This window comes from Grampus griseus (assembly GCF_964374135.1).
Source record: "Grampus griseus genome assembly, chromosome: 15".
In the NCBI taxonomy this organism is placed as follows: domain Eukaryota; kingdom Metazoa; phylum Chordata; class Mammalia; order Artiodactyla; family Delphinidae; genus Grampus; species Grampus griseus.
In genome coordinates this window covers 80798350-80822669 of record NC_139009.1, presented here as the reverse complement: position 1 = coordinate 80822669, position 24320 = coordinate 80798350, and the positions used below count along the sequence as shown (strand labels likewise).

Below are 24320 nucleotides of genomic sequence, written 5' to 3'. Positions count from 1 at the left end.
CGGCCTCCCGGGCGCCGAGGTCCGCCCCGCGCCCGCCGGAAGTGGTGGCTGTGGCTTCCGGTTCCGCCCGCCGCGGCGTCGCTGGCGTTCAGTCAAGTCGGGGCCGTCGCGGAGTGGAGTGGGTTTGGATAGCAGCTGGCGGAAGGCACAGTCATGCCCCGCTATTACGAGGACAAGCCGGAGGGCGGCGCGTGCGCGGGCTTGAAGGAGGACCTCGGCGCGTGCCTGCTGCAGTCGGACTGCGTGCTCCAGGTAGCGCGGCCGGGCGCTCGGGTGACCGACGCCCGAAGCGGGGAGGCGGGACCGGCGGAGGGCTCTCGGCCGGCCGCGGTGATAGTCAAGAGAAGTGCCTCGGGGTTCGCCGTCCTGGGTGTCGAACGCAGCTCCAACTTAATGATTTTGGGCGCATCCACCGTCAGAGCCTCACTTCCCAGGTGGTGTGAAATTGGAGAGAACGGTGCCGCCCCGTTGGGTTTTTGTAAAGGTTAAACCATTTCGGGTCGAGAAACACGGAATGTTGCCACTCTGCTAGGTTCTGGAGGCATAAAGGAGAATAAGAAAGGTTTCTTGAGCCCTAGAAAATAAGAATCAGTAAATTAGCAGGTAATTACATGAACCTGGCACACTATTGCCTAGTAAATTCTCCTTTCTGTGTTCAGTGGTGGCTGAATAGATTCTCTGCCTACTCTGTGTTGGTTTGAACGTGTTGCTGAGTTGAGTTCTGTGCATTCCTGCGTAAGTTGTAAATGAGGCAGCTCTTTATTTTCACCACTTTGTATCTTGCTCCCCCTACCGTGGATCTTGTGGTTTTACGTGCTGTGATGGGAGCTATTGCTCTCCTGTTTTTCCCTCACTACAGCCCCAGGTCTTCTCAGGAGCCAGTGTGAATGCAGAGAGGTTCAAAGTCGACTGGGGAACCTGGGTTCTGGCCTTGAACCCAACCAAAGCACAAGTACCTTTTCCGCTCACCAAGGCCTGATGAGAGGGCAATCCGTTGGGTGCAGTTATTTTTGCATTCGGAGATGTAATTTCAGAAAGTTGCCTTTATTTCAAAGAAAAGACAACTACGCGAAAATGGACATCAACCGTGAGGCTATATTGGTGTTTCTGCTGATTCATGTTTTACATTTGGTTCACTGTTTTTGGCAAGGGCTGTGTAAGCATTGAGTAAATACTTGTTTTATGAGTAGAGGAGCAAAATGCCTCGGGCACCCAGTGGAGAGCAACTGATTTTGCTTGAGAATTTAGAAACTTCTCACAGGAGGAGGTAACATTTGCTCTGAGTCTTAAAGGATGAGTAGTAGTTTATCAAGTAAAGGAGTGGAGGCTGTAGTGTTTGTGGGGGGAATCTGAAAGAACACGTGCAGAATCATGGAGATGTGGCAGGCCCACGAGAAGCTGGTGCCCTGCTGGGCTGGAGGACGGGGAATGTGCCGGAAGGTTTGAGAGGACGGTTGCCATGGGTGACGGGTGTCACAGTGAGCAGCTCCGGCACAGAGTAGGACTGAGGAAAGAAGCTCTGGAAGTGGAAGAGAATACTGGTGGCAAGGAGAACACCAAATTGGTTTTTTGCAGTGATTGATTGATGTAGCAAACATTTGAGTGCCAGGTCTGATTGAGGGGACATACAGATGAATGGGACACATTGTAGAAATTGGATCTCTGGGAAGCTCGGAAGGTGTAGGCAGACGTAATGACCCGGACACATTGCACGGATGTTGCTTTCCCTCACTGAGTATGTGGCCTTTTTGTTGCTGAATTTGGTCAACTAGGAAAACGTGGTGTTTTCATATAAAGAGTCTCTTAAGTAGAAGTGCATTGACAGATTGAGTTAAATTCATCCTGAATGGTCACTTCAACTGGACTATAAAATGGCAATACTGAGGCAAAACATTGAGTTATGCAAATCCAGGCAGATATCCTACCTTCTCGGATGGTGTCACTGGCAGCTCTAGCCCACCCCTCCCCACTAGGAACTCAAGACCAAGGGGAGTTCTGCTGAGGTATATGCCTGCTGTGTATGGCCACCTCATTTATGATAAGGTTTTTGATTCCTCAGCTCCTTGAATAAAGAAATTAATCTGATCTTTTGGCAGGTGATGCTATAGTCTCTCCTTGCCAATCTTTAACCCACCTGCAAAGCTGCTAGACTTTACTTTAGGGAGGAATTAAACATAAAATACTTAGTTCTGGGCCTGTACTGAGAGATAGCCAAGGAACTGTAGGGGCTCAGAGAAACTCAGGGTAATGGTGAAAAGGATGTAAACTCTGGTGGGGCTGGAGAAGAGAAACAAGGAAAAAGCAGATTCAAAAGGCATCTCTTGGATAAACTTCTTAGGATTCTGACTCCTGGGAGTTGAAACTGCCCAAGGAACTCAATTACAAGTTATCTCCCTTGTGTCTATTAACAGCTTCCAGACCTGCTGACTTTTCATCAGAATCACCTGGAGATGGAGGTGGAGAGCTTAAAAGTACAGATTCCACTGCTCTCCCCATCTCCCTTGTAAATTAAAAGTGTCTCAGGTTGATTCTTGGATACAGCCATGTTTGGGAATCACCAGTCTTGACCTCAGAAGGCAAATAAGCTTGCGAGTGTCTTAGTTGGGTTATAGGTTCAGACGAATATTACAGAGACCCAGAATAACAGTGGCTTAAAAGAGAGAATTCTCTTTCTTGTTTGCCTATAAGTAGGGTCTAGTCTGATCCTCTCTGTCTTCCATGAACCTAAGCACTGTTGATTGGTGGTGTCAGGTGCTGTGATGGGAGTTAGGATGTTACTCTCCCACTCATGGTCCAAGACTGCCTTGCTTCCACATCATCAGGCCTAGTAACGTGGGGGAGGAAAGTGGGGCAAGCCACTTTGCATTACAGACCAACCCAGAAGTTTTACATTTCAGTTCCCTGCATATTCCATTGGCTAGAACTTAGTCACATGACCATACCCAGCTGCAAGGTGGCTGGGAAATCTAGCTCAGCCATATGCCCCACTCAAAAGGAAGAGTGAATATTAAGGGGGCAATTAGCAATCTGCCATTAGGGTTGGAGGTGGAGGAAGATGAAGTAATATTTCTCTCTTAAGTGTAGTATCTAGATGGATCTTCCCGGTAGGCAGTTGGCAGTATGGGTTGAAAGCTTGTGAAAAAGATGGCATCTCAGATACGGTTAGGGGAAGCATCAGTTTATAAATTACAGTCCTTTTTTTTTTTGAAATTATAGTCCCTTTGTTATTTATTTATTTTTTTTTTTTTGAGGTACGTGGACCTCTCACTGTTGTGGCCTCTCCCGTTGCGGAGCACAGGTTTCGGACGCGCAGGCTTAGCGGCCACGGCTCACGGGCCCAGCCGCTCCGCGGCATGTGGAATCTTCCCAGACCGGGGCGCACGAACCTGTGTCCCCTGCATCAGCAGGCGGACTCTCAACCACTGCGCCACCAGGGAAGCCCCAGTCTTTTGTATAGTTATAGTCTTTTATCTCTATGTTGTTCATGTGGGCAACCTCATTACAGAGTTTGAGGGAGGAACATTATAGTGCAGAGAAGCTTGCTACTCTGTTCTGGTTCACTTTTGAGATTCACTGATGTAGATGACAATTCAAATCTAGGGTCCAACAGACATAAAGTCTGGAATGTGGCCAGGATTCCTGGGGATCAGGAATGCCATAGATGTGGTACCCTGTAGCTTTTTTCACAGTAAAAACTAGGAGTGTGACTGCAACTTGCAAAATAAAGGTTTTGGAGAGTGATTGCAGTGGTGGAGTCGGGGTGTCAAAATCTGCTTGAGGGGAAATCCTTGATAATGAAGAGCAGGTGAAGTTTAAGTTACACCAGAGCTTTCTACTTAAGTAGTACTCTAGCCGACCTCATTAACATCTTTCTGAAATGTTGAGAACCAGCACTAAAGCTGTTCAGACTTTAGGGCACCTAATTGGGGCTGTTTGAGTGTTTAAAGTTAACATGGAACAGGGTCATTTTTACTCTCAGACAAAATTGCTTGATTCATTTTGCATTGGAATTCACCTCGAGTTGGAAGATTTCACGATCTTCCTTTATATCGTGAAGCACTGCATAAAGGTAAAGTTTATGAGCAGTATATGATTTATTTATTATTTCTTTAACAGTAATAAAATGTAAGGTTTTGATTTTTTCCCCTTGAGAATTGCAAGTTAGTTTAATGTCATTAAACCTCAGGTGATTCAGAAAATTCAAGTTCAGTCTCCTTTTTCCAGATGTTGTTTTATGCATTTACAGTCCTGGGAAACAGGAACCCCCTCAGCACCTTTCCCTCCCCCCTCCCCGTTACCTCGCCCACTTTGTGACTTGCTCACACTGCCAGTGAACATTAGCATGTGTATACCTTCTCCTACCTGCTGTTTGAAGCTCTGTGTAGACAGGAATATCTTGTATTTACTTTTTAACCTCCTGCTAAACTGATGTAGGACAGTTCTGAATTTTTTTTTAAATAAATTAGTCCTTGTGAGTGTTTAGTTACTAGATAAATTAGTAGGGTAGGGGGTTCAAAAAGAAATTTTGCAGTGGTTAAATTTTAATCTTCTTTAAGTTGTGAAATACACTTTCTGTAGATGCTTTTGTGTCCAATATATTTAAGTGCCTTTGTGTTCAATTTATGGCAGTAAATTTGTTCAAAATATTTTAAGATAATGAAGATATGATAATGAAGTCATTTCTATCCCATGTTTACCTACTAAAATACTACTAAATTTTAGCTCTTAATCTAGTTTTGCAGTTACTTTGTCAAGTGTGATTTTTAAAGTCTTGTTAAGAGTCAGAAATAAGCACTTCCCTTGTGAATGTGTTCTTGTAGCACTGTCCTGTCTTGATGGCAGAAAGGGAATGGTTTAATCCATTTTTCTTAAGCTCTTATGAGCTTTCACTGCTTAAAGACCAGTTAATTTCACACTGGGCCCAGGCAGATCTTCCCTTCCAAGTATATATAAATTCTGTTAAAATCTCACTCTCCTCTTCAAATTCTTACTCAGTGAGCTTCTCAGAATAGAGAGCTTGACTGTGGCAGTAGGGGGTGGGAAAACACAGAGATGTGTTGGAGATAAACTTGCTTGCATTAAAACGATATTGTAATTGGAGACTTTAAAGCCACTTGATACTACCTTCCAGAACAAACCCTCCCGTTCACCACTACAGCATTCCTGATCGCTCACGTGCACACCCTCTCTCCCTCCCTCCCCCTCCCTCCCTCCCTCTCTCTCTCTCCCTCTCTCCCGTTCCTCCCCTCTCTCTCCTTCTCCCTCCCTCCCTCTTTCCCCCACTTCCTCCCCCTCTTTCTCTCCCCCTTCCTCCCTCCCTCTCTCTCCCCCTTCCCTTTTTCTCTCTCCCTCCCCATCCCTCCTTCCCTATCTCTCCCTCCCTCCATCCCTCCCTCTCTCTCTCCCCCTTCCTCCCTCTCTCTCCCCCTCCCTCCCTCTCTCCCCCTTCCTCCCTCTCTCTCTCTTCCCCCTTCCTCCCTCTCTCTCTCTTCCCCCTTCCTCCCTCTCTCTCTCCCTCCCTCTCCCCACTTTCTCTCTCTCCCTCCCTCTCTCCCCCTTCCTCTTTCCATCTCTCCTTCCCTCTCCCCCTCCCTCCCTCAGTCCCTCCTTCTCCCTCCCTCCCTCCCTCTCTCTCTCTCCCTCCCTCTCCCCCCTCCCCCCTTCTCCCTCTCTCTCCCCCTCTCTCCCCCTCCCTCCCTCTCTCTCTCTTCCCCCTTCCACCCTCTCTCTCTCCCTCCTTCTCCCTCCCTCCCTCTCCCCCCTCCCCCCTTCCTCCCTCTCTCTCTCTGTGTCACACACACTGCTTTCTTCTCTGTCTTTAGGACTTCTTGAGTGTGAAAGTTTTAAAAACCCTGAAGAAACCCTGTTACTACTTTCACCTTTACTCTTTCCCTTTCTTACACATGAGGAGGTGAAGATAACAGTTTCTAGATTTTTATATAAACATTTTAAAGAAAAGTATCCCATGGAAACCAGCATTTTCAAAAATTCAAGGGCACCCTTAAAGTGCCCCAAAATTATTTGACATATTTTTTCATTCTATCCTTTTTTTCTTAAGTACCAACAGTCAAAATGAATTATGAATTATTTCTTATATTATTGTTTTCTGCTTTTCCTTAACTTTTTAAAAAAGAACTATTTCCAGAAGGACAGTTATTTTGTACTTTGTGAGAAAATTTTTCAGGTATTTATGTTGTTTTATGTGTCATAGGAAGGAAAATCCCCTCGGCAGTGTCTGAAGGAAGGAAACTGCAAAGCTTTGAAATACTCATTTTTTGAGTGTAAAAGATCAGTGGTAAGTAGCTAACGATTTTTAAAAGCTTATGATAGAAATTAGCTCTGTGGAGTTAAATATGGGAGTGACTTAGTAATTATAAATAGGTTGCAGTGATATCACTTGGAAAAAAGGATGTATTTTTTCTTCCCCAGTGAATTAACGTGAGGTGGCATTCATGCACACCCACAGCTGATTGTTCCGTTATTGCTGTTATGCTAACCACAGCAGCTAAACTTCATGGAGTTTTGAAAGAGAGAGAGTTCAGTCTTGGCAGGTGTAGATGGGGCACAGTTGATGTTGGTCACTGTGTATGTGGGTCATTTGGCAGCTACACACAGACCCATAATGTGGGGTCTGCGGTGCGTGCACTGTGCCTTACATGTTGGTGTGATTAGGAGAAGATGTTGGTGTCTGTGTTTGAATTTGTAGAGTGAGGGATTGTGGAAAGACAGCCTAAGAGGACATTACAAATCTCATGGTTTCTACTCTAGTGTTCTTTGATTCCAAAGATCTACAAAGATCTTTGGAATAGAAACCAGGAGCCTTCTCTTTGTGAAAAGAAAATACGAAATCAGAAAAATGGACATCCCTCTAAAGACAGCAGTAACTTGGACTTGAACCTGCTTTTGTTGAGGGACAGCACTCAGATCCCTTCCCTTTTGTTGATAAGAGCAGCAGAGAGTACAGGATATTATGATCTGGGAGGCCAGACAAGAACTTGAGCATGTTTGCTAACTAACCAGACCCTGGGAGGTGTAAAGTTAGATTAAATTTAGCCATGCTCTCTTTCTTTTCTCAAGTGACACAGTTCTTTGCCATATTTTCCCGTCATTTAATGTTAGAAAAGAGGATTTTCTTGCCTTCTCTCACATAGTTTTGTTACCCATGTAAGATGCAAGCCTTTAGATCTTTCAAGAATGTCAGATCATGTTTAAATAATTGAGAAGTTATAAAGAACAGTTACTGTAAGAGGTGATGAGTTGTCCTTTTTAATCGTAATGATTGAATTTGTAATAAACTCCCTGTAATTCGTGGCCTGAACATCAGTCTTTGATCTCCAAAGAACTTTAAGAAATCAGAACATGTAAAAATTTCCCACAATTTATCTACCTTCTGCAGAAATTTGTAACCATCTTGAATAAAAAGTAAACGTGCTTCTGACCAGTTCAAATATCAGTACAAGGCAGAGCTTCACTCATACTTTTGGACTCCAGAAAGAGCAGTATAGGGAACTTTTTAGCAGACTTAGAGATTCTTGCAGCCCTTAAGACTGTGACTCACTGTTAGTCCTCCAGCATAGTGGAGTTGCCTCACACTTAACTGATGTAACCTATGCACTCTTGGCAAAAACCTGAAACAAAATAATTTAAATTGTGCTGGTAATTTTGCTTGATATTTCAAACAGTGAGTGTATGACCCAGAGTGAAGGTGAGATGGTGAGTTTGAATCGGCTGTTCCCTCTTAATATAAGCTTCTCATCATCCTGATCATGATTCCCATGTTTGAAGATTATTTATTTTTTGAAAATGTGGCTCTTAGCTACTTTATCTAGTGCTCAGATGAAGAAATAGCAGTCTGTCTCACACTGGCTGTGTTGTCCTCATTAATAGGGTTTAACTCTAAAATAATTCCTTCCTATGGAATTTCTAGGGAGTGGTATTGACTGTCTATGCAATTTTGCCTTCTCTACTGACTAGGACCCTTCACACTACCACACCACCCTTAAGAAGTGGCTGCACTGTGAGGCTTAAGTGAAAGAACATAGAATTGACCTATGAGTAGTAATTTAAGGACTTTTAATACTAAAGTGTCAGTAACATTGTTCAAGGCTCTTTCCTCTTTTCAGTTACTATTTAAAGATTTAAAAAACACTTGAATATTAACCCAAACAAAACCTAATTAGAACGTCAAGTTTGTTTGAAGAACAACATACATTGAGTGTACTTCAGAGAAAAAGATAAATGAAATTTGGACTCAAGAAGAAAATCCTTATTGTGACCTTAAATGGAACTTTCGTTTTTAACGCCATCTTTTTCCCCCCCCCCTTGGGAGCTGTGACCATTGCCTTTTTGAGTGTGCTGGAAACTGGTTTACTTCTCTCATATAGTGACACCTGTTACCAAATCTGTGTTTAATTATGGTGTCCAGAATATTATTTAATTGTATATTTATTTTCAGTTGGATGCCAGATCAAGATTCAGGGGAAGAAAAGGATATTGATACTACTATGTTGAAACCAAGATGAAAACAACAAAGGATTTTCTCTGTCATTAAAACAGAGAAGCCAAAATAAGAAACATACTTTTTGTTACATCTGTTCGGTTGGAGCAGTTTCTTCCTCCATGGAACACTGAAGAAAATGGATGAGTATGTATGAAGTAAATGCTTCTCTTGCTCTAAGTTATTTTTAGAAGAAAAATTTAATTGAATAGTTATGAGCTAAGAACATACTAGATGTGTTTTAAGAATTGTTCTGAAGCACAGAGAATGGAAAGATTGTTATTTTCAAACTTGACTTCTCAACCAAATGACACAGTTTGTACATCCTTCGTGAATATTGTGAAGGCCACTAACGGGACTGTTAAAATCAACATGGTGCCTGGTGAGAAAATGTCTATCTTGAAAGTTTAGGATAAAATTTTCTTTTATTCAGTCTGTACTATTTAGTTCTAAAATAAATTGTGTTTGATTCCTTGGAGAAGAAATTCTTCCCTTGCACTGAATCACTGAAGTAACAACCTCAAAACATTAATATCACTCATTAGGCATAGCTGGATCCAAAGCCTGGGATTATGCTGCCAGGGCTCCTTGCCTCCATCTCTTGACTGTTTTTCTCTGTCTCCTGACCTCGTTTTTAGGCTGGCCCTTTCTACATAATGGGAAAGAGGCCATCAAAAGCACACATCCTTAAGGTCTGTGACCCAAAAAGAAGAGAGATAACCTCCTTTTCTAGGGTCCACTAATCAGACCCTACAAAAGGACTCTTCTGTGGAACACCTGCCCCTGAATTAGACCTGTAGTCCCTGTGGAAAAAGGGATGGGACCCCATGATCTTGGCCAGGCCTGGGTCTTATGCAGTGTATTTGGTAACTCATGTCAGAATCTCATTGAATGAATGCTGGGCTTTATCCTAAAAGGAAAGGAGGATTCAGAGCCAGTAGGTATTGACTATAGAAGGCAAGACTGAAAACCATGAAATGCTTGTAAAAGTTGAGAATCATGTAATTTTATTCCAATCACATAATACAGTAGAGCCAGATGTGAATCCAAGTTTCCAGTTTTTTTTTTTTTCAGTATTGAAGAATAATGGAAGGAGCCATAGCTTCTTCATAGACCTGCAGGTCACTGGAGTTAAAGCAATCAAGGTATTCTGTAGCTCATTTGCTTTCTTAAAGGTTCACCTAAAGTTGTGAGAATTCCACATCAGCACTGATCCTTGTTGCAGAAATTCACTGAGGTCTGTTGTATATACTATTCACTGGGAAAGGGAAAAGGATAGATTTTTTCAATACCTCTTGTATACCTGCTTAAGTGCTACAACTTTTATTAAAAGTTAAGTTTGATAAGAAACTCAAAATTATTTTATAGAACCCTATCTTTTTCTTAGTCACAGCTTTATTGAGAGCTTCATTGGAAGAAATTCAAATACTGTAAAATTCACCCTTAAAGTATACAATTTCAGTGTTTTTTTTTTTAATAGTCACAGTCATGAAGCCCAGTCATGAAGCCATCACCACTGTCTAATTCCAGGGCATTTACATCACCCCAAAGAGAAGCCCCATCTCCATTAGCAGTTACTCCCTCCTCCCCCCCACCCCCACCCCCGCCCCCAGCTCTTGGCAACAACTCATACATTTTCTGTGTCTGTAGATTTGCTTTTTCTGGACATTTCATAAACATAGAAATATGTAATATGTGGCCTTTTGTGACTGGCTTCTTTCACCATGTTTTCAGGTTTCATCTATATGTAGCATCTATCTGTACTTCATTGCTTTTTATTGCTGAATAATATACCATAGTATAGATATACCACATTTTTTAAATCCATTCATCAGTTGAGGAAATTTTGGGTTATTTGCACTTTGGGGCTATTATGACTAATGATATGAACATTTATTAATGAGTTTTATCCGGACATGTTTCATTTCTTTGGGTTATATACCTAAGAGCGGTATTACTGTGTCGTATGATAACTCCATCTTTAACTGATAAACTGCCAAACTTTTCCACAGTGGCTACATCATTTTACATTCCCACCAGTAATGTATGAGGATTTTAATTTCTCCATGTCACCAATAGTTGTTATTTTTCACCTTTTGGGTTTTTTTTTTATTATAACTTCTTAAAAATTTTATTTTTTAAAATTTTTATTGGAGTATAGTTGATTTACAATGTTGTGTTAGTTTCAGGTGTACAGCAAAGTGAATCAGTTATACATAAACATATACTCACTCTTTTTTAGATTCTTTTCCCATATATGCCATTACAGAGTACTGAGTAGAGTTTCCTGTGCTATACAGTAGGTCCTTCTTAGTTATCTATTTTATATATAGTAGTGGGTATATGTCTATCCCTATCTCCCAATTTATCCCTGCTCCCTCTCTTACCCCCTAGTAACCATAAGCTTGTTTTCTACATCTGTAACTTTATTTCTGTTTTGTAGGTAACTTCTACATCTGTAACTTTATTTCTGTTTTGTAGGTAAGTTCATTTGTACCCTTTTCTTAGATTCCACATATAAGGCATATCATACAATATTTGTCTTTCTCTGTCTGACCTACTTCACTCAGTATGACGGTCTCTAGGATCATCCATCTTGCTGCAGATGGCATTATTTCGTTCTTTTTTTATGGCTGAGTAATATTCCATTGTATATAGGTACCACACCTTCTTTATCCATTCCTCTGTTGATGGACACTTAGGTTGCTTCCATGTCCTGGCTATTGTAAATAGTGCTGTAACGAATATTGGGGTGCTTGTATCTTTTTGTTTGTTTATTTATTTATGGCTGTGTTGCTTCTTCGTTGCTGTGCACAGGCTTTCTCTAGTTGTGGTGAGCGGGGGCTACTTTTCGTTATGGTGTGCGGGCTTCTCACTGCAGTGGCTTCTCTTGTTGCAGAGCAGGGCTCTAGGCATGTGGGTTTCAGTAGTTGTGGCTCTAGAGTGCAGACTCAGTAGCTGTGGTGCACGGGCTTAGTTGTTCCATATCATGTGGGATCTTCCCAGACCGTGGCTCAAACCCGTGTCTGCTGCATTGGCAGGCGGATTCTTAACCATTGGGAGGTCCCCATGTATCTTTTTGAATTATGGTTTTCTCCAGATATATGCCCAGGAGTGGGATTGCTGGATCATATAGTAGCTGTATTTTTAATTTATTAAGGAACCTCCATACTGTTCTCCATAGTGGCTGTACCAATTTACCTTCCCACCAACAGTGGTACCTTCTCCATAGCCTCTCCGGCATTTCTCGTTTGTAGATTTTTTGATGATGGCCATTCTGACTGGTGTCAGGTGATACCTCATTGTAGTTTTGATTTGCATTTCTCTAATAATTAGCGATGTTGAGCATCTTTTCATGTGCTTTTTAGCCATCTGTATGTCTTCTTTGGAGAAATGTCTATTTAGATCTTCTGCCTATTTTTTGATTGAGTTGTTTGTTTTTTTGTTATTGAGCTGCATGAGCTGTTTGTATATTTTGGAGATTAATCCCTTGTCGGTTGCTTTGTTTGCTAATATTTTCTCCCATTTTGAAGACTGTCTTTTTGTTTTGTTGATGGTTTCCTTCGCTGTGCAAAAGCTTTTAAGTTTCATTAGGTTCCATTTGTTTGTTTTTTATTTTCATTACTCGAGGAGGTGGATCAAGAAAGATCTTGCTATGATTTATGTCAAAGAGTGTTCTGCCTATGTTTTCCTCTAAGAGTTTTATAAGGTCTTTAATCTATTTTGAGTTTGTTTTTGTGTATGGTGTTAGGGAGTGTTTTAATTTCATTCATTTACATGTAGCTGTCCAGTTTTCCCAGCACCACTTATTGAAGAGACTGTTTTTTCTCCATTGTGTATTCTTGCCTCCTTTGTCATAGATTAGGTAACCACAGGTGTGTGGGTTTATCTCTGGGCTTTCTGTCCTGTTCCATTGATCAGTATTTCTGTTTTTGTGCCAATACTGTACTGTTTTGATGACTGTAGTTTTATAGTATACTCTGAAGTCAGGGAGCCTGATTGCTCCAGCTCAGTTTTTCTTTCTCAAGATTGCTTTGGCTACTTGGGGTCTTTTGTGTTTCCATACAAATTGTAAAATTTCTTGTTCTAATTCGGTGAAAAATGCCATTGGTAATTTGATAGGGATTGCATTGAATCCGTGGATTGCTTTGGGTAGTATAGTCATTTTCACAATATTGATGCTTCCAATCCAAGAACATGGTATATCTCTCCATCTGTTTGTGTCATCTTTGATTTCTTTCATCAGTATCTTATAGTTTTCTGAGTACAGGTCTTTTGCCTCCTTAAGTAGGTTTAGCTCTAGGTTATTTTATTCTTTTTGATGAGGTGGTAAATGGGATTGTTTTCTTGATTTCTCTTTCTGATATTTTGTTGTTAATATATAGGAATGCAAGAGATTTCTGTGTATTAATTTTGTATCCTGCAACTTCACCAAATTCATTGATGAGCTTTAGTAGTTTTCTGGTAGCATCTTTAGGATTTTCTACATATAGTATCATAGTGTCTGCAAATAGTGACAGTTCTACTTCTTCTTTTCCAATTTGGATTCCTTTTTCTTCTCTGAATGCCGTGGCTAGGACTTCCAAAACTATGTTGAATAAAAGTGGCAAGAGTGGACATCCTTGTCTTGTTCCTGATCTTAGAGGAAGTGCTTTCAGTTTTTCACCATTGAGAATGACGTTCGCTCTGGGTTTGTCATATGTGGCCTTTATTATGTTGAGGTAGGTTCCCTCTATGCCCACTTTCTGGAGAGTTTTTATTATAAGTGGGAGTTGAATTTTGTCAAAAGCTTTTTCTGCATCTATTGAGGTGATCATAGGGTTTTTATTCTTCAATTTGTTGATGTGGTTTATCACACTGATGTGCAGATATTGAAAAATCCTTGCATCCCTGGATGAATCCCACTTGATCATGTTGTGTCATCCTTCAAATGTGTTGTTGGATTTGGTTTGCTAGTACTTTGTTGAGGATTTTTGCATCTTTGTTCATCAGTGATATTGGCCTGTAATTTTCTTTTTTTGTGATAGCTTTGTCTGGTTTTGGTATCAGGGTGATGTTGGCCTCGTAGAATGAGCTTGGGAGTGTTTCTTCCTCTGCAATTTTTTGGAAGAGTTTCAGAAGGGTAGGTGTAAACTCTTCTCTAAATGTTTACGAGAATTCACCTGTGAAGCCATAGTCCTGGACTTTTGTTTCTTGGAAGATTTTTAATCACAGTTTCAATTTCAGTACTTGTGGTTAGTCTGTTCATATTTTCTGTTTCTTCCAGGTTCAGTCTTGGAAGGTTGTACCTTTCTAAGAATTTGTCTATTTCTTCTAGATTGTCCATTCTATTGGTGTGTAGTTGCTTGTAGTAGTCTCTTACTATCCTTGGTATTTCTGTGGTGTCCACTGTAACTTTTTTCACTTCTAATTTTTATTGATTGGAGTCTTCTCCATTTTTTTCTTGATGAGTCTGCCTAAAGTTTTATCAATTTTGTTTATCTTCTCAAAGAACCAGCTTTTAGTTTCATTGATCTTTGCTATTGTTTTCTTTGTCTCCATTTCATTTATTTCTGCTCTGATCTTTATGATTTCTTTCCTTCTACTAACTCTGGGTTTTGTTTGTTCTTCTTTCTGTAGTTACTTCAGGTATAAGGTTAGGTTATTTGAGATTTTTCTTGTTTCTTGAAATAAGATTGTATTGCTGTAAACGTCCTTCTTAGAACTGCTTTAGCTGCATCCCATAGGTTTTGGATCGTCATGTTTACATTGTTGTTTGTAGGTAGTTTTTGATTTCTTCAGTGTTCCATTGGTTATATAGTAACATATTGTTTAGCCTCCATGTGTTTGTGTTTTTTTTTACAGTTTTTTTTTTTTCCTGTAGCTGATTTCTAATCTCATAGCAATGTGATTAGAAAAGATGCTTGATATGATTTCAATTTTTTAAAATTTACCAAGGCTTGATTTGTGACTCAACATGTGATCTATCCAGGAGAATGTTTCCTGTGCACTTGAGAAGAAAGTGTATTCTGCTGCTTTTGGATGGAATGTCCTATAAATATTAATTAAGTCTATCTGGTCTAATGTGTCATTTCAGGCTTATGTTTCCTTATTAATTTTCTGTCTGGATGATCTGTCCATTGGTGTGAGTGGGGTGTTAAAGTCCCCCACTGTTACTTGTTACTGTCAATTTCCCCTTTTATGTCTGTTAGCATTTACCTTATATATTCATGTGCTCCTGTGTTGGGTGCAAAACAAGACTCATATGTATGCTGTCTACAGGTGACCCACCTCAGACCTAGGGACACATACAGACTGAAAGTGAGGATATGGAAAAATATATTCCATGGAAATGGAAATCAGAAGAAAGCTGGAGTAGCAATACTCATATCAGACAAAGTAGACTTTAAAATAAAGACTGTTACAAGAAACAAGGAAGAACACTACATAATGATCAAGGGATCAGACCAAGAAAAAGATATAACAATTGTAAATAAATATGCACCCAACACAGGAGCACCGCAATATATTTTTCATCTTTTTGATTGCAGTCATTCTATTTGGTGTGAAGTGTTATTGAATTGGGATTTTGATTGGCATTTCCCTAATGGCTAATGATATTGAGCATGTTTTCATGTGCTTATTGGCCATTTGTATATGTGTGTAAAAGTGTCTATTCAGATCCTTTGTCCATTTTTCATTTGAGTTGTCTTTTTATTGTGATTTTTTGTTTTTTATTTTTGTATATTAGGTATACAAGTTCCTTTTAAAGACAAACGATTGGCCTTTGACATGTTTTCTCCCAGTTTGTAGTTTATCTTCACTTTCTTGATGCTGTCTTTTGGAGCAGTTGTTAATTTTCATGAATTCCAATTTTTCCTTTTGGTGTATCTAAAGGAAACCACTGCCTCTTCCAAGCTTACGGAAATTTATTCCTGTTTTCACCTGAGAGTTTAGTTTTAGCTGACATGTAGGTCTATAATCCATTTACAACATAATTTCTGATACCTTTATTAGTGCCTATATTTTTAAGTTTTAGTTGTGATAAAATGTACATAATGAAAAATTTAACATCTTAACCATTTTTAAGTATATAGTTCAATAGTGTTATGTAATTCAGCTTGTTATGCAACCAGTCACCAGAACTCTTCTCATCTTGCAAAACTGAAACTCTCTACCAATTAAACAACTCCCCATTACCCTGTCCTCCCTCCCACCCGCTGGTAACCACCAATTCTACTGATGTTGAGCAGCATTTTATCATTTCAGGTCTTTGTTAACTATTTATAGATCTTCTTTGGAGAAATATCTATTCAAGTTCTTTGCCCATTTTTAAAAAGTGTTGTTTGCTCTTTTGTTAAGTTCTAGATGTTCTTTGTATATTATGATATTAACTCCTTACCACATATGTGATCTGGATATGTTTTCTCCCATTTCTTTTCACTCTGTTGATTGTGTTCTTTTGATGCATAGTTTGCAATTTTGATATAGTCCAGTTTATCTGTTTTTACTTTTGTCGCCTGTGCTTTTGGTGTTGTAGCCAAGAAATCATTGCCCTGTCCAGGAAAGCTCTTCCCCTAAGTTTTCTCCTAGGATCTGTATTGTTTTACTTCTTATGTTTAGGTCTTTGTTCCAATTTGAGTTGATATAAGGTAAGGGTCCAATTTCAGTCTTTTGCATGTGGATATCCAGTTTTCCCAATCCTGCTGAGAAGATCGTCCTTTCCTCATTGAATGGTCTTCTGCGTTGTTTAAAATTATTTGCCCATCTATACCAGGGTTTATTTCTGGCCTTTTTATTCCACTGCACTATGTGTCTGTCTTTAAGCCAGTGCCCCACTGTTTTGTTTTTGTTTGTTTGTTTTTTGCAGTACACGGGCCTCTAACTGTTGTGGCTTTCTCCCGTTGCGGAGCACAGGCTCCAGATGCGCAGGCTCAGCGGCCATGGCTCACAGGCCCAGCTGCTCTGCGGTATGTGGGATCTTCCCGGACCGGCGTACGAACCCGTGTCCACTACATCGGCAGGCGGACTCTCAACCACTGTGCCACCAGGGAAGCCCTGCCACACTGTTTTAATTACTGTCGTTTTCTATTAAGTTTTGAAATCAGGAAGTACTAGACCTCCAACTTTGTTCTTTTTCAAGATTGTTTTGGCTATTCAGAGTCCCTTGAGATTCCATATGAATTTTAGAATGGATTTTTCTATTTCTGCAAAAAACACCAATGGGATTTTGACAGGGAGTATGTTGAATCTGTACACTTTGGATAGTATTGGCATCTTAACAATATAAATTCTTCCAATCCATTCATAGGGGATTTCGTTCCATTTATTGGTGTCTTCTTTAATTTTTTTCAGCAACTTTTTGTAGTTTTCAGTATGTTAGACTTTTGTGTCTGTGGTTAGGTTTATTCCTAATTATCTTATTCTTTTTGACTCTGTTGTAAGTGGAAATGCTTTTTAAATTTTCTTTTCAGAATTTTCATTGAATGATGGATTAACATGTAATTTTTATTGTTAAATATAACAGGAAGGTACATAGGGTATTGTTTTTTTCATTGAGGCATAGTTGATTTACAATGTTAGTTTCAAGTGTACAACACAGTGATTCAAAATTTTTTTAGATTATAATCCATTTAAAGTTATAAAATATTGGCTATATTTTCTGTGCTGTACAATATATTTTTGTAGTTTGTTTTATACATAGTAGTTTGTACTTCTTAATCCTGTACCCATGTCTTGCCCCTCCCCCCTTCCCTCTAGTAACCTGTAGTAACCACTAATTTGTTCTCTGTTATATCTGTGAGTCTGGTTGTTTTGTTATATTTATTTTATTTTTTAGATTACAGATATAAGTGATAAATAGTTTTTGTCTTTGTCTTATTTCACTAAGCATGATGCCCTCCAGGTCTGTCTACATTGTTGCAAATGGCAAAGTTTCATTCTTTTTTATGGCTGAGTAGTAGTCTAGTGTGTGTGTGTGTGTGTGTGTACATATATATATATATACACACCACATCTTTATCCACATATCTGTTGAGGTTGCTTCCATATGTTGGCTATTGTAAATAATGCTGCTGTGAACATTGGGGCATATTAATCTTTTCAAATTAGTGTTTTCATTTTCTTTGGCTATATACCCAGGAGCAGAATTACTGGCTCATACAGTAGTTCTAGTTTTAGTTTTTTGAGGAATATCCATACTGTTTCCATAGTGACTGCACCAATTTACATTCCCACCAACAGAGTACACAGGCTCCCTTTTTTCCACATCCTCACCAACATTTGTTATTGGTGTTCTTTTTGATGATAGCCATTTTGACAGGTGTGAGGTGATATCTTGTTGTGGTTTTGATTGGCATTTCTCTGATGATTAGTGATATTAGTGATTTTCATATGCCTGTTGGCCATCTGTATGTTGTCTTTGGAAAAATATCTTTTCAGGTTTTCTGCCCATTTTAAAATCAGGGTTTTTTTTTTATATTGAACTGTATGAGCTCTTTATATATTTTGGATATCAACCCCTGATTGGTCATATCATTTTCAAATATTTTCTCTCAGTAGGCTGTCTTTTCATTCTGTCAGTGGTTTCCTTTGCTCTACAAAAACTTTTAAGTTTAATTAGATCCCATTTATTTTTGCTTTTGTTTTCTTTGCCTTAGGAGACAGATCTAAAAAATTGCTACAATTTATCAGTGTTCTATGTTTTCTTCTAGGATTTTTTTTATGGTTTCCAGTCTTACACTTAGGTTTTTAATCCATTTTAAGTTTATTTTTTGTATGTGGTGAGAGAAAATGTTCTGATTTCATTCTTTTACATGTCGCTGTCCAGTTTTCCTAGCACCGCTTATTGAAGAGACTGTCTTTTCCCCATTTGTATATCTTGCCTCCTCTGTCATAGGTTAATTGACCATAAGTGTGTGGGTTTATTTCTGGGCTGTCTATTCTGTTCCACTGTGCTGTGGTGTCTGTTTTTGTGCCAGTACCATACTGGTTTGATGACTATAGCTTTGTAGTATAGTCCAAAGTCATGGAGTATGATAACTCCAGCTCTGTTCTTCTTTTTAAAGATTGCTTTGGCTATTTGGGGTCTTTGTGTTTCCATACAAAGTTTAGAATTATTTGTTGTGGTTCTTTGAAAAATGCCATTGGTATTTTGATAAGGATTCCACTGAATCTATAGCTTGCCTTTGGTAGTATGGTCATTTTAACAATACTGATTCTTCCAGTCCATGAACATGGTACAATGTATCGTTCCATCTGTCATCTTCAATTTTTTCATCACTGTCTCACAGTTTTCCGAGTAAAGGTCTTTGATCTCCTTAGTTAGATTTATTGTTAGGTATTTTATTCTTTTTGATGCAGTGGTAAATGGGGTTGTTTTCCCAATTTCTCATTCTGAAAGTTCATTGTTAGTGTATAGAAATGCAACATATTCCTGTATATTAATTTTGTATCCTGCAACTTTACTGAATTCATTGATGATCTCTAGTAGATTTTTGGTGGCGTCTTTAGGATTTTCTTCGTATAGTATCATGTCATCTGCAAGCAGGGACAGTTTTATTTCTTCCTTTCCAATTTAATCTCCTTTTATTTCTGTTTCTTGTCTGATTTCTGTGGCTAAGACTTCCAACACTATTTTGAATAAAAGTGGCAAGTGGGCATTCTTGTCTTGTTTCTGATCTTAAAGGAAATGTTTTTAGCTTTTCACTGTTGAGTGTGATGTTAGCTGTGGGCTTATATATGGCCTTTATTATGTTGAGGTATGTTCCCTCTATAGCCACTTTCTGGAGAGTTATAAATGGTTGTTGAATTTTGTTAAAAGCTTTTTTGCATGTATTGAGATGATCATATGATTTTTTTGTTGTTTTGTTTTTTGATTATATGATTTTTATTCTTCAGTTTGTTAATGTGGTATATATATCACATTGGTTGATTTGCAGATAATGAACCATCCTTGCCTCCCGGAGAGTAACTCCAGTTGATCATGTTGTATGATCTTTTTAATGTATTGTTGAATTCAGTTTGCTAATATTTTGTTGAGGATTTTTATATCTGTGTTCATCAGTGATATTGGCCTGTAATTTTCTTTTTTGTGATATCTTTGTCCGCTTATGGTATCAGGGTGATGCTGGCCTCCTAAAATGAGTTTGGAAACACTCCTTCCTTTACAATATTTTGGAATAGTTTGAGAAGGATAAGTGTTAACTCTTCTCTAAATGTTTGGTAGAATTTACCTGTGAAGCCATCTGCTCCTGGGCTTTTGTTTGTTGGGATTTTTTTATTTTTATTTTTAAGCTGTTGCTATAAACTTCTTAGAACTCCTTTTGCTGGGTCCCATAGATTTTGGATCATTGTGTTTTTCTTTTCATTTGTCTTCAGGTATCTTTTGATTTCCTCTTTGATTTCTTCAGTGATCCATTGGTTGTTTAGTTGCATATTGTTTAGCCTCCACGTTTGTGTTTCTTGTAGTTGATTTCTAGTCTGATAGCATTGTGGTCAAAAAAGATGTTTGATGATTTCAATTTTCTTAAATATGCTGAGGCTTTATTGCCTAGCATGTGATCTATCCTGAAAAATGTTCCATGTGTGCTTGAAAAGAATGCATTCTCCTTTCTCTTGGATGGAATGTTCTATATATATTAAGTCCATCTGGTCTAATTTGTCATTTAAGGCCACAGTGTTTTCTTATTGATTTTCTTTCTGGATGACCTGTCCATTGATGTAGGTGGGGTGTTAAAAGTCCCCTGCTGCTACTGTGTTACTGGTGGTTTGTACCTTTTTATCTGTTAGTATATGCTTTATGTATTTAGGTACTCCTGTGTGGGGTGCATATATATTTACAATTGTTATATCTTGATGGCTTGGTCATTATATAATGTCCTTCTTTGTCTCTTTATATAGTCTTTGTTTTAAAGGTGGGTTTTTGTTTTAAAGGTGGTTTTTTTTTGTTTTTGGTCTAATATTGCTACCCCAACTTTGTTGTGATTTCCATTTGCAGGGAGTACCTTTTTCTATCCCCTTTCTTTCTGTCTGTGTGTCTTTAGATCGAAGTAAGTCTGGTAGGCCTCATATATATGGGTCTTGTTTTTCTATCCATTCAGCTACACTGTGTCTTTTGATTGGAGCATTTAGCTCATTTACATTTAAAGTAATTATTGATAGATATGTACTTATTGCTGTTTTGTTAATTGGGGGTTGTTTTTGTAGTTCTTTTTTGTTCCTTTCTTCTTTTGTTCTCTTCCCTTGTGATTTGATGACTATCTTCAGTTATGTTTGGAGTCTGTTCTCTTTTTTGCGTGTGCATCTATTAATTATTGACTTTTGGCTTGTAGTTACCATGAGGTTTATGTATAGCTCTCTATATATACAAACACACATGTATATATAATGATTATTTTAAGTTGCTAATCTCTTAACATGAAATGCATTTTAACAACCCTGCGTTTTTGCTCCCCTCCCTCAACACTTACTGGTGTCATATTTTACAGCTTTGTGTATCTATTAACTACTTAAAGAAGATGTCGATGACTTTTTTTCTTTTAACCTTCTACTAGCTTTGTACATGGTTAATTTACTACCTTCACTGTATATTTATCTTTAGCAATGAGCTTTGTCCTTTCCTGATTCTCATGTTTCTAGTAATGGCCTTTTCTGCTTAGAGAAGTTCCTTTAATATTTCTTGTAAAGCTGGTTTTTTGGAGCTAACTCTTTTAGCTCTTGTCTGTAAAACTTTTGATCTCTCCATCAATCAGAATGAAAGCTTTGCTGGGTAGATTATTGGTTGTAGGTTTTTCCCTTTTATCACTTTAAATATATTGTGCCACTGCCTTTTGGCCTGCAGAATTTTTGTGCCTGCCCACTGGTGTGTGAGGTTGGTCCCAATATAGTGTTTTTATAATGTTGCCAGTTAACTATAAAGTAGATCACCATGTAACTATCATCCAGATCAACAGAATATTGTCTGAACCCTCTGTAATGCTTAACATTCCTCAGAGACCTGCCTGCTCACCCCCAAGAGAAAACCACTGTCCTGGTGTTTGCCACACTATACTATTAACTTTGCCTTCTGCCTCGAGCCTGTTGAATTTGGCTCCTTATAACGTGTTTAGAATAACTGATTATATACAGAGAAAAGCAATAGTCTAGTGCTGAAATAAGATTTCAACTGAACATCAAAAGAAAAATCTTTTCATTCGGTGAGCTTTTTTGAATAGCTCCTGTGTGGCAGGCACTGCACTTGCTGGGCAAAGTAAAAGGTAAGTAACATGATGAATGAGAGATGCATAATACAATACGCATATAGTCAAGGCTGATTGAGGACATTTTTTTTTTTAAGGGCCAGCTCATTTTGTGGAGAGAAATCGCCATAGAAGAGGGCATGCCTGAGATGGGCCTTGAAGGAGGAATAAGAAAGCTATGGGGAGGTGGTCCAGATGAGAGGGAGTGTGGATGTGGACCAGGGCTGTGAGTGTGTGGATGGAAATTATGGAATGGGTTGAAGAGATATGATCTTAGTGGCTGATGGGATGTGGAGGGGAGGGAAGGTGACCCCAGGGTGGAAGGTGAGGTCATTTATCAGAGGAGAGCTCAGCCAGCTGGCGGGGGGGGGGGGGGAGAATGCATGAGTTTGGTGTTGACATGCTATGTTTGAGACACCAAGACACTCAAGTAGAATGACTGAGATATGGTTGGATGTTTAGATGGATCTGGAAATTTGGTAGTCATTAGCAATTGAGTGGTAGTTTATTCTATATGAATGACTAATAAGGTATTTCAGGAAAAGCATATGAAGTACGATAGAAGGAAATTATGGACAGAAACCTAGGGACCACCACAGTGCTAGTGGTGGATGGAGGACAACAAGCCAATCAGAGTGAAGAGGCAGAGTGAGAGACCAGGAAGGGAAAACCACAGAAGCCAAGGGCAGGGCGGGCAGCAGGGAGGAAGTGATGAGCTGCCATATGCCTCTACATCCATCTCTAAATGCAGCTGTGTTCTTCCTCGCTCTGGAAACAAGCACACTTCCTGTCCTCTCCAACCTGGCTGTTTTTTGTTAAATGGTACAACCGAGACTGACAGCACCATAAAGATTTATAATTGAATGCAGACCTGCCTGGACTGGCTGAAAAGGCCCCCTGGAAGCCTGGTGCAGGAAGAGTCATTGCAAAGTAGTGCTGAAGCACAAAAGGGGTCTGAGGAGGGATTTGGAGTGCAGACATTCTGTTCCCACCCGCTCAGGAATCTGTGTCGGAGCTTGGGTAGTGATAACTGTAATAAAAAGAAGACAAAGTTAGGGCTTCCCTGGTGGTGCAGCGGTTGGGAGTCTACCTGCCGATGCAGGGAACACGGGTTCGTGCCCCGGTCCAGGAGGATCCCACATGCTGCCGAGCAGCTGGGCCCGTGAGCCATGGCCGCTGAGCCTGCGCGTCCGGAGCCTGTGCTCCGCAACGGGAGAGGCCACAGCAGTGAGAGGCCCGCGTACCGCAAAAAAAAAAAAAAAAGACAAAGTTATTACCCGTTTGCCAAATCTCAGCATAGACTGGGGAGGGGCATTCTCCCCTGGGCAGCACAGGATAGAGTTGTAACTTGAGACTGGGGCAGTTTCCCTGGTGGCCACGGCTGGGGGCGGGGGGCACCTGTGTACGCCCACTCACAGGGCCCCGCTGCAGTTCAGAGCACGGCACAGAACCCACCTGCACCCTCCACCTAAAAGTCAACATTTGGCTTCCAGACACGTTGTAGGCTGACATCTGCTGTGCTGGTGTCACTGCCCACGGTCAGCGTAAACAAGGCGCTGGACTGTCAGTTCTGGCCAGTGCTGTTCTGCTTCCAGAATCCTGTGGGAGCATGGAGTGTGCTAAACAGAAGTTTCCATCTCTCCTGTCACTTCTCCCCCTGCCAGTGCCTGTGCTGCTTCGTGCTCGTGGGAATGAAAAATCTTTTGGGTTGACATACACCCCTATTTCACTTTCATTTCTATTTTCCTTCCTGTTCTCAAATACTGGATTTTAGCCACTGTAAATTTAATTACGTTCTACTTTTGGAAAGGGCCTTTGAGAGGAAGGTACATTTAAAAGTGTAAAGGTAATCAATACCTGTGAGGCAGCTCTGCCCTCCCTCTGGGCAACCCTCATGAGCATGTAGGGCAGGTCAGGCGCCCTGAGCTGTCCCCTTCCAGGGAACCTTTTGTTTCTGGACTAGGGTTTCATACGCTGCAGAGCAGCACCTGCACTACAACTTCCTGAAAAGTCAACTCTTCATAGAGGCTTGTAAGGGAAGAGTTTGTCCATCTGCAAGTAGAGAGTTTCACAAGGGCTTGCTCGAAGGTGCTGGTCCTGGAAGGGCCCACGCCCAGAGCACAACAGGATGTCCAGACCTGAGGCCAGGCCCTTCTACTGGCCCAGGCTCCTGGCACTCTCCAGGCCAGAAAAGACGGCAATGCCAGAAGCTCTGTCCTGTGACTAAGGGGTGGCCCTGTGCCCGAAGGTCCACCTTGTGACGGCAGCATAGGAACACATCAGGCTGAGGACGATCTTGCAAGAAAACTTCAAAACTGGTTCCACCTTGCTGTTTGCTGTTTCAGGAAGGGGCTCAGGGGAATGGAACCCGGCGCTGTGGACACGGTGTGGGGGGGGTCCCTCAACTAAAAATGGAGTTACCACGTCGTCCAGTAGTCCCACTCCTGGGCGTGTACCTGGAGAAAATGCTAATTCAAAAGGACACATGCACCCTAGTGTTCACAGCAGCACTATTCACAATAGCCAGGACATGGAGGCAACCCAAGTGTCCATCGACAGAGGAATGGGTAAAGAAGATGTGGCACATGTATACACAAAGGAATACT

The 24320-nt window shown here is 40.2% G+C and overlaps 1 protein-coding gene across 1 annotated transcript; it reads left to right on the top strand.

Annotated features, from left to right (window-relative positions):
* Positions 1 to 60: 60 nt before the first annotated feature.
* COA5 (cytochrome c oxidase assembly factor 5) lies at positions 61 to 8903 on the top strand. The gene is made up of 3 exons (XM_082672852.1): positions 61 to 252; positions 6212 to 6295; positions 8456 to 8903. The coding sequence occupies exons 1-3, from the start codon at positions 154 to 156 to the stop codon at positions 8495 to 8497; spliced, it is 225 nt and encodes a 74-aa protein (XP_082528978.1). The 5' UTR covers positions 61 to 153; the 3' UTR covers positions 8498 to 8903.
* Positions 8904 to 24320: the final 15417 nt, after the last annotated feature.

What these genes read in the sequence shown, in the direction of transcription:
- COA5 (XM_082672852.1), top strand. Translation starts at nt 154, where the DNA reads ATGCCCCGCTATTACGAGGACAAGCCGGAGGGCGGCGCGTGCGCGGGC. An exon ending in AGTCGGACTGCGTGCTCCAG is followed by an intron (nt 253 to 6,211) that starts GTAGCGCGGCCG and finishes TATGTGTCATAG; the next exon opens with GAAGGAAAATCCCCTCGGCA. An exon ending in TTGAGTGTAAAAGATCAGTG is followed by an intron (nt 6,296 to 8,455) that starts GTAAGTAGCTAA and finishes ATTTATTTTCAG; the next exon opens with TTGGATGCCAGATCAAGATT.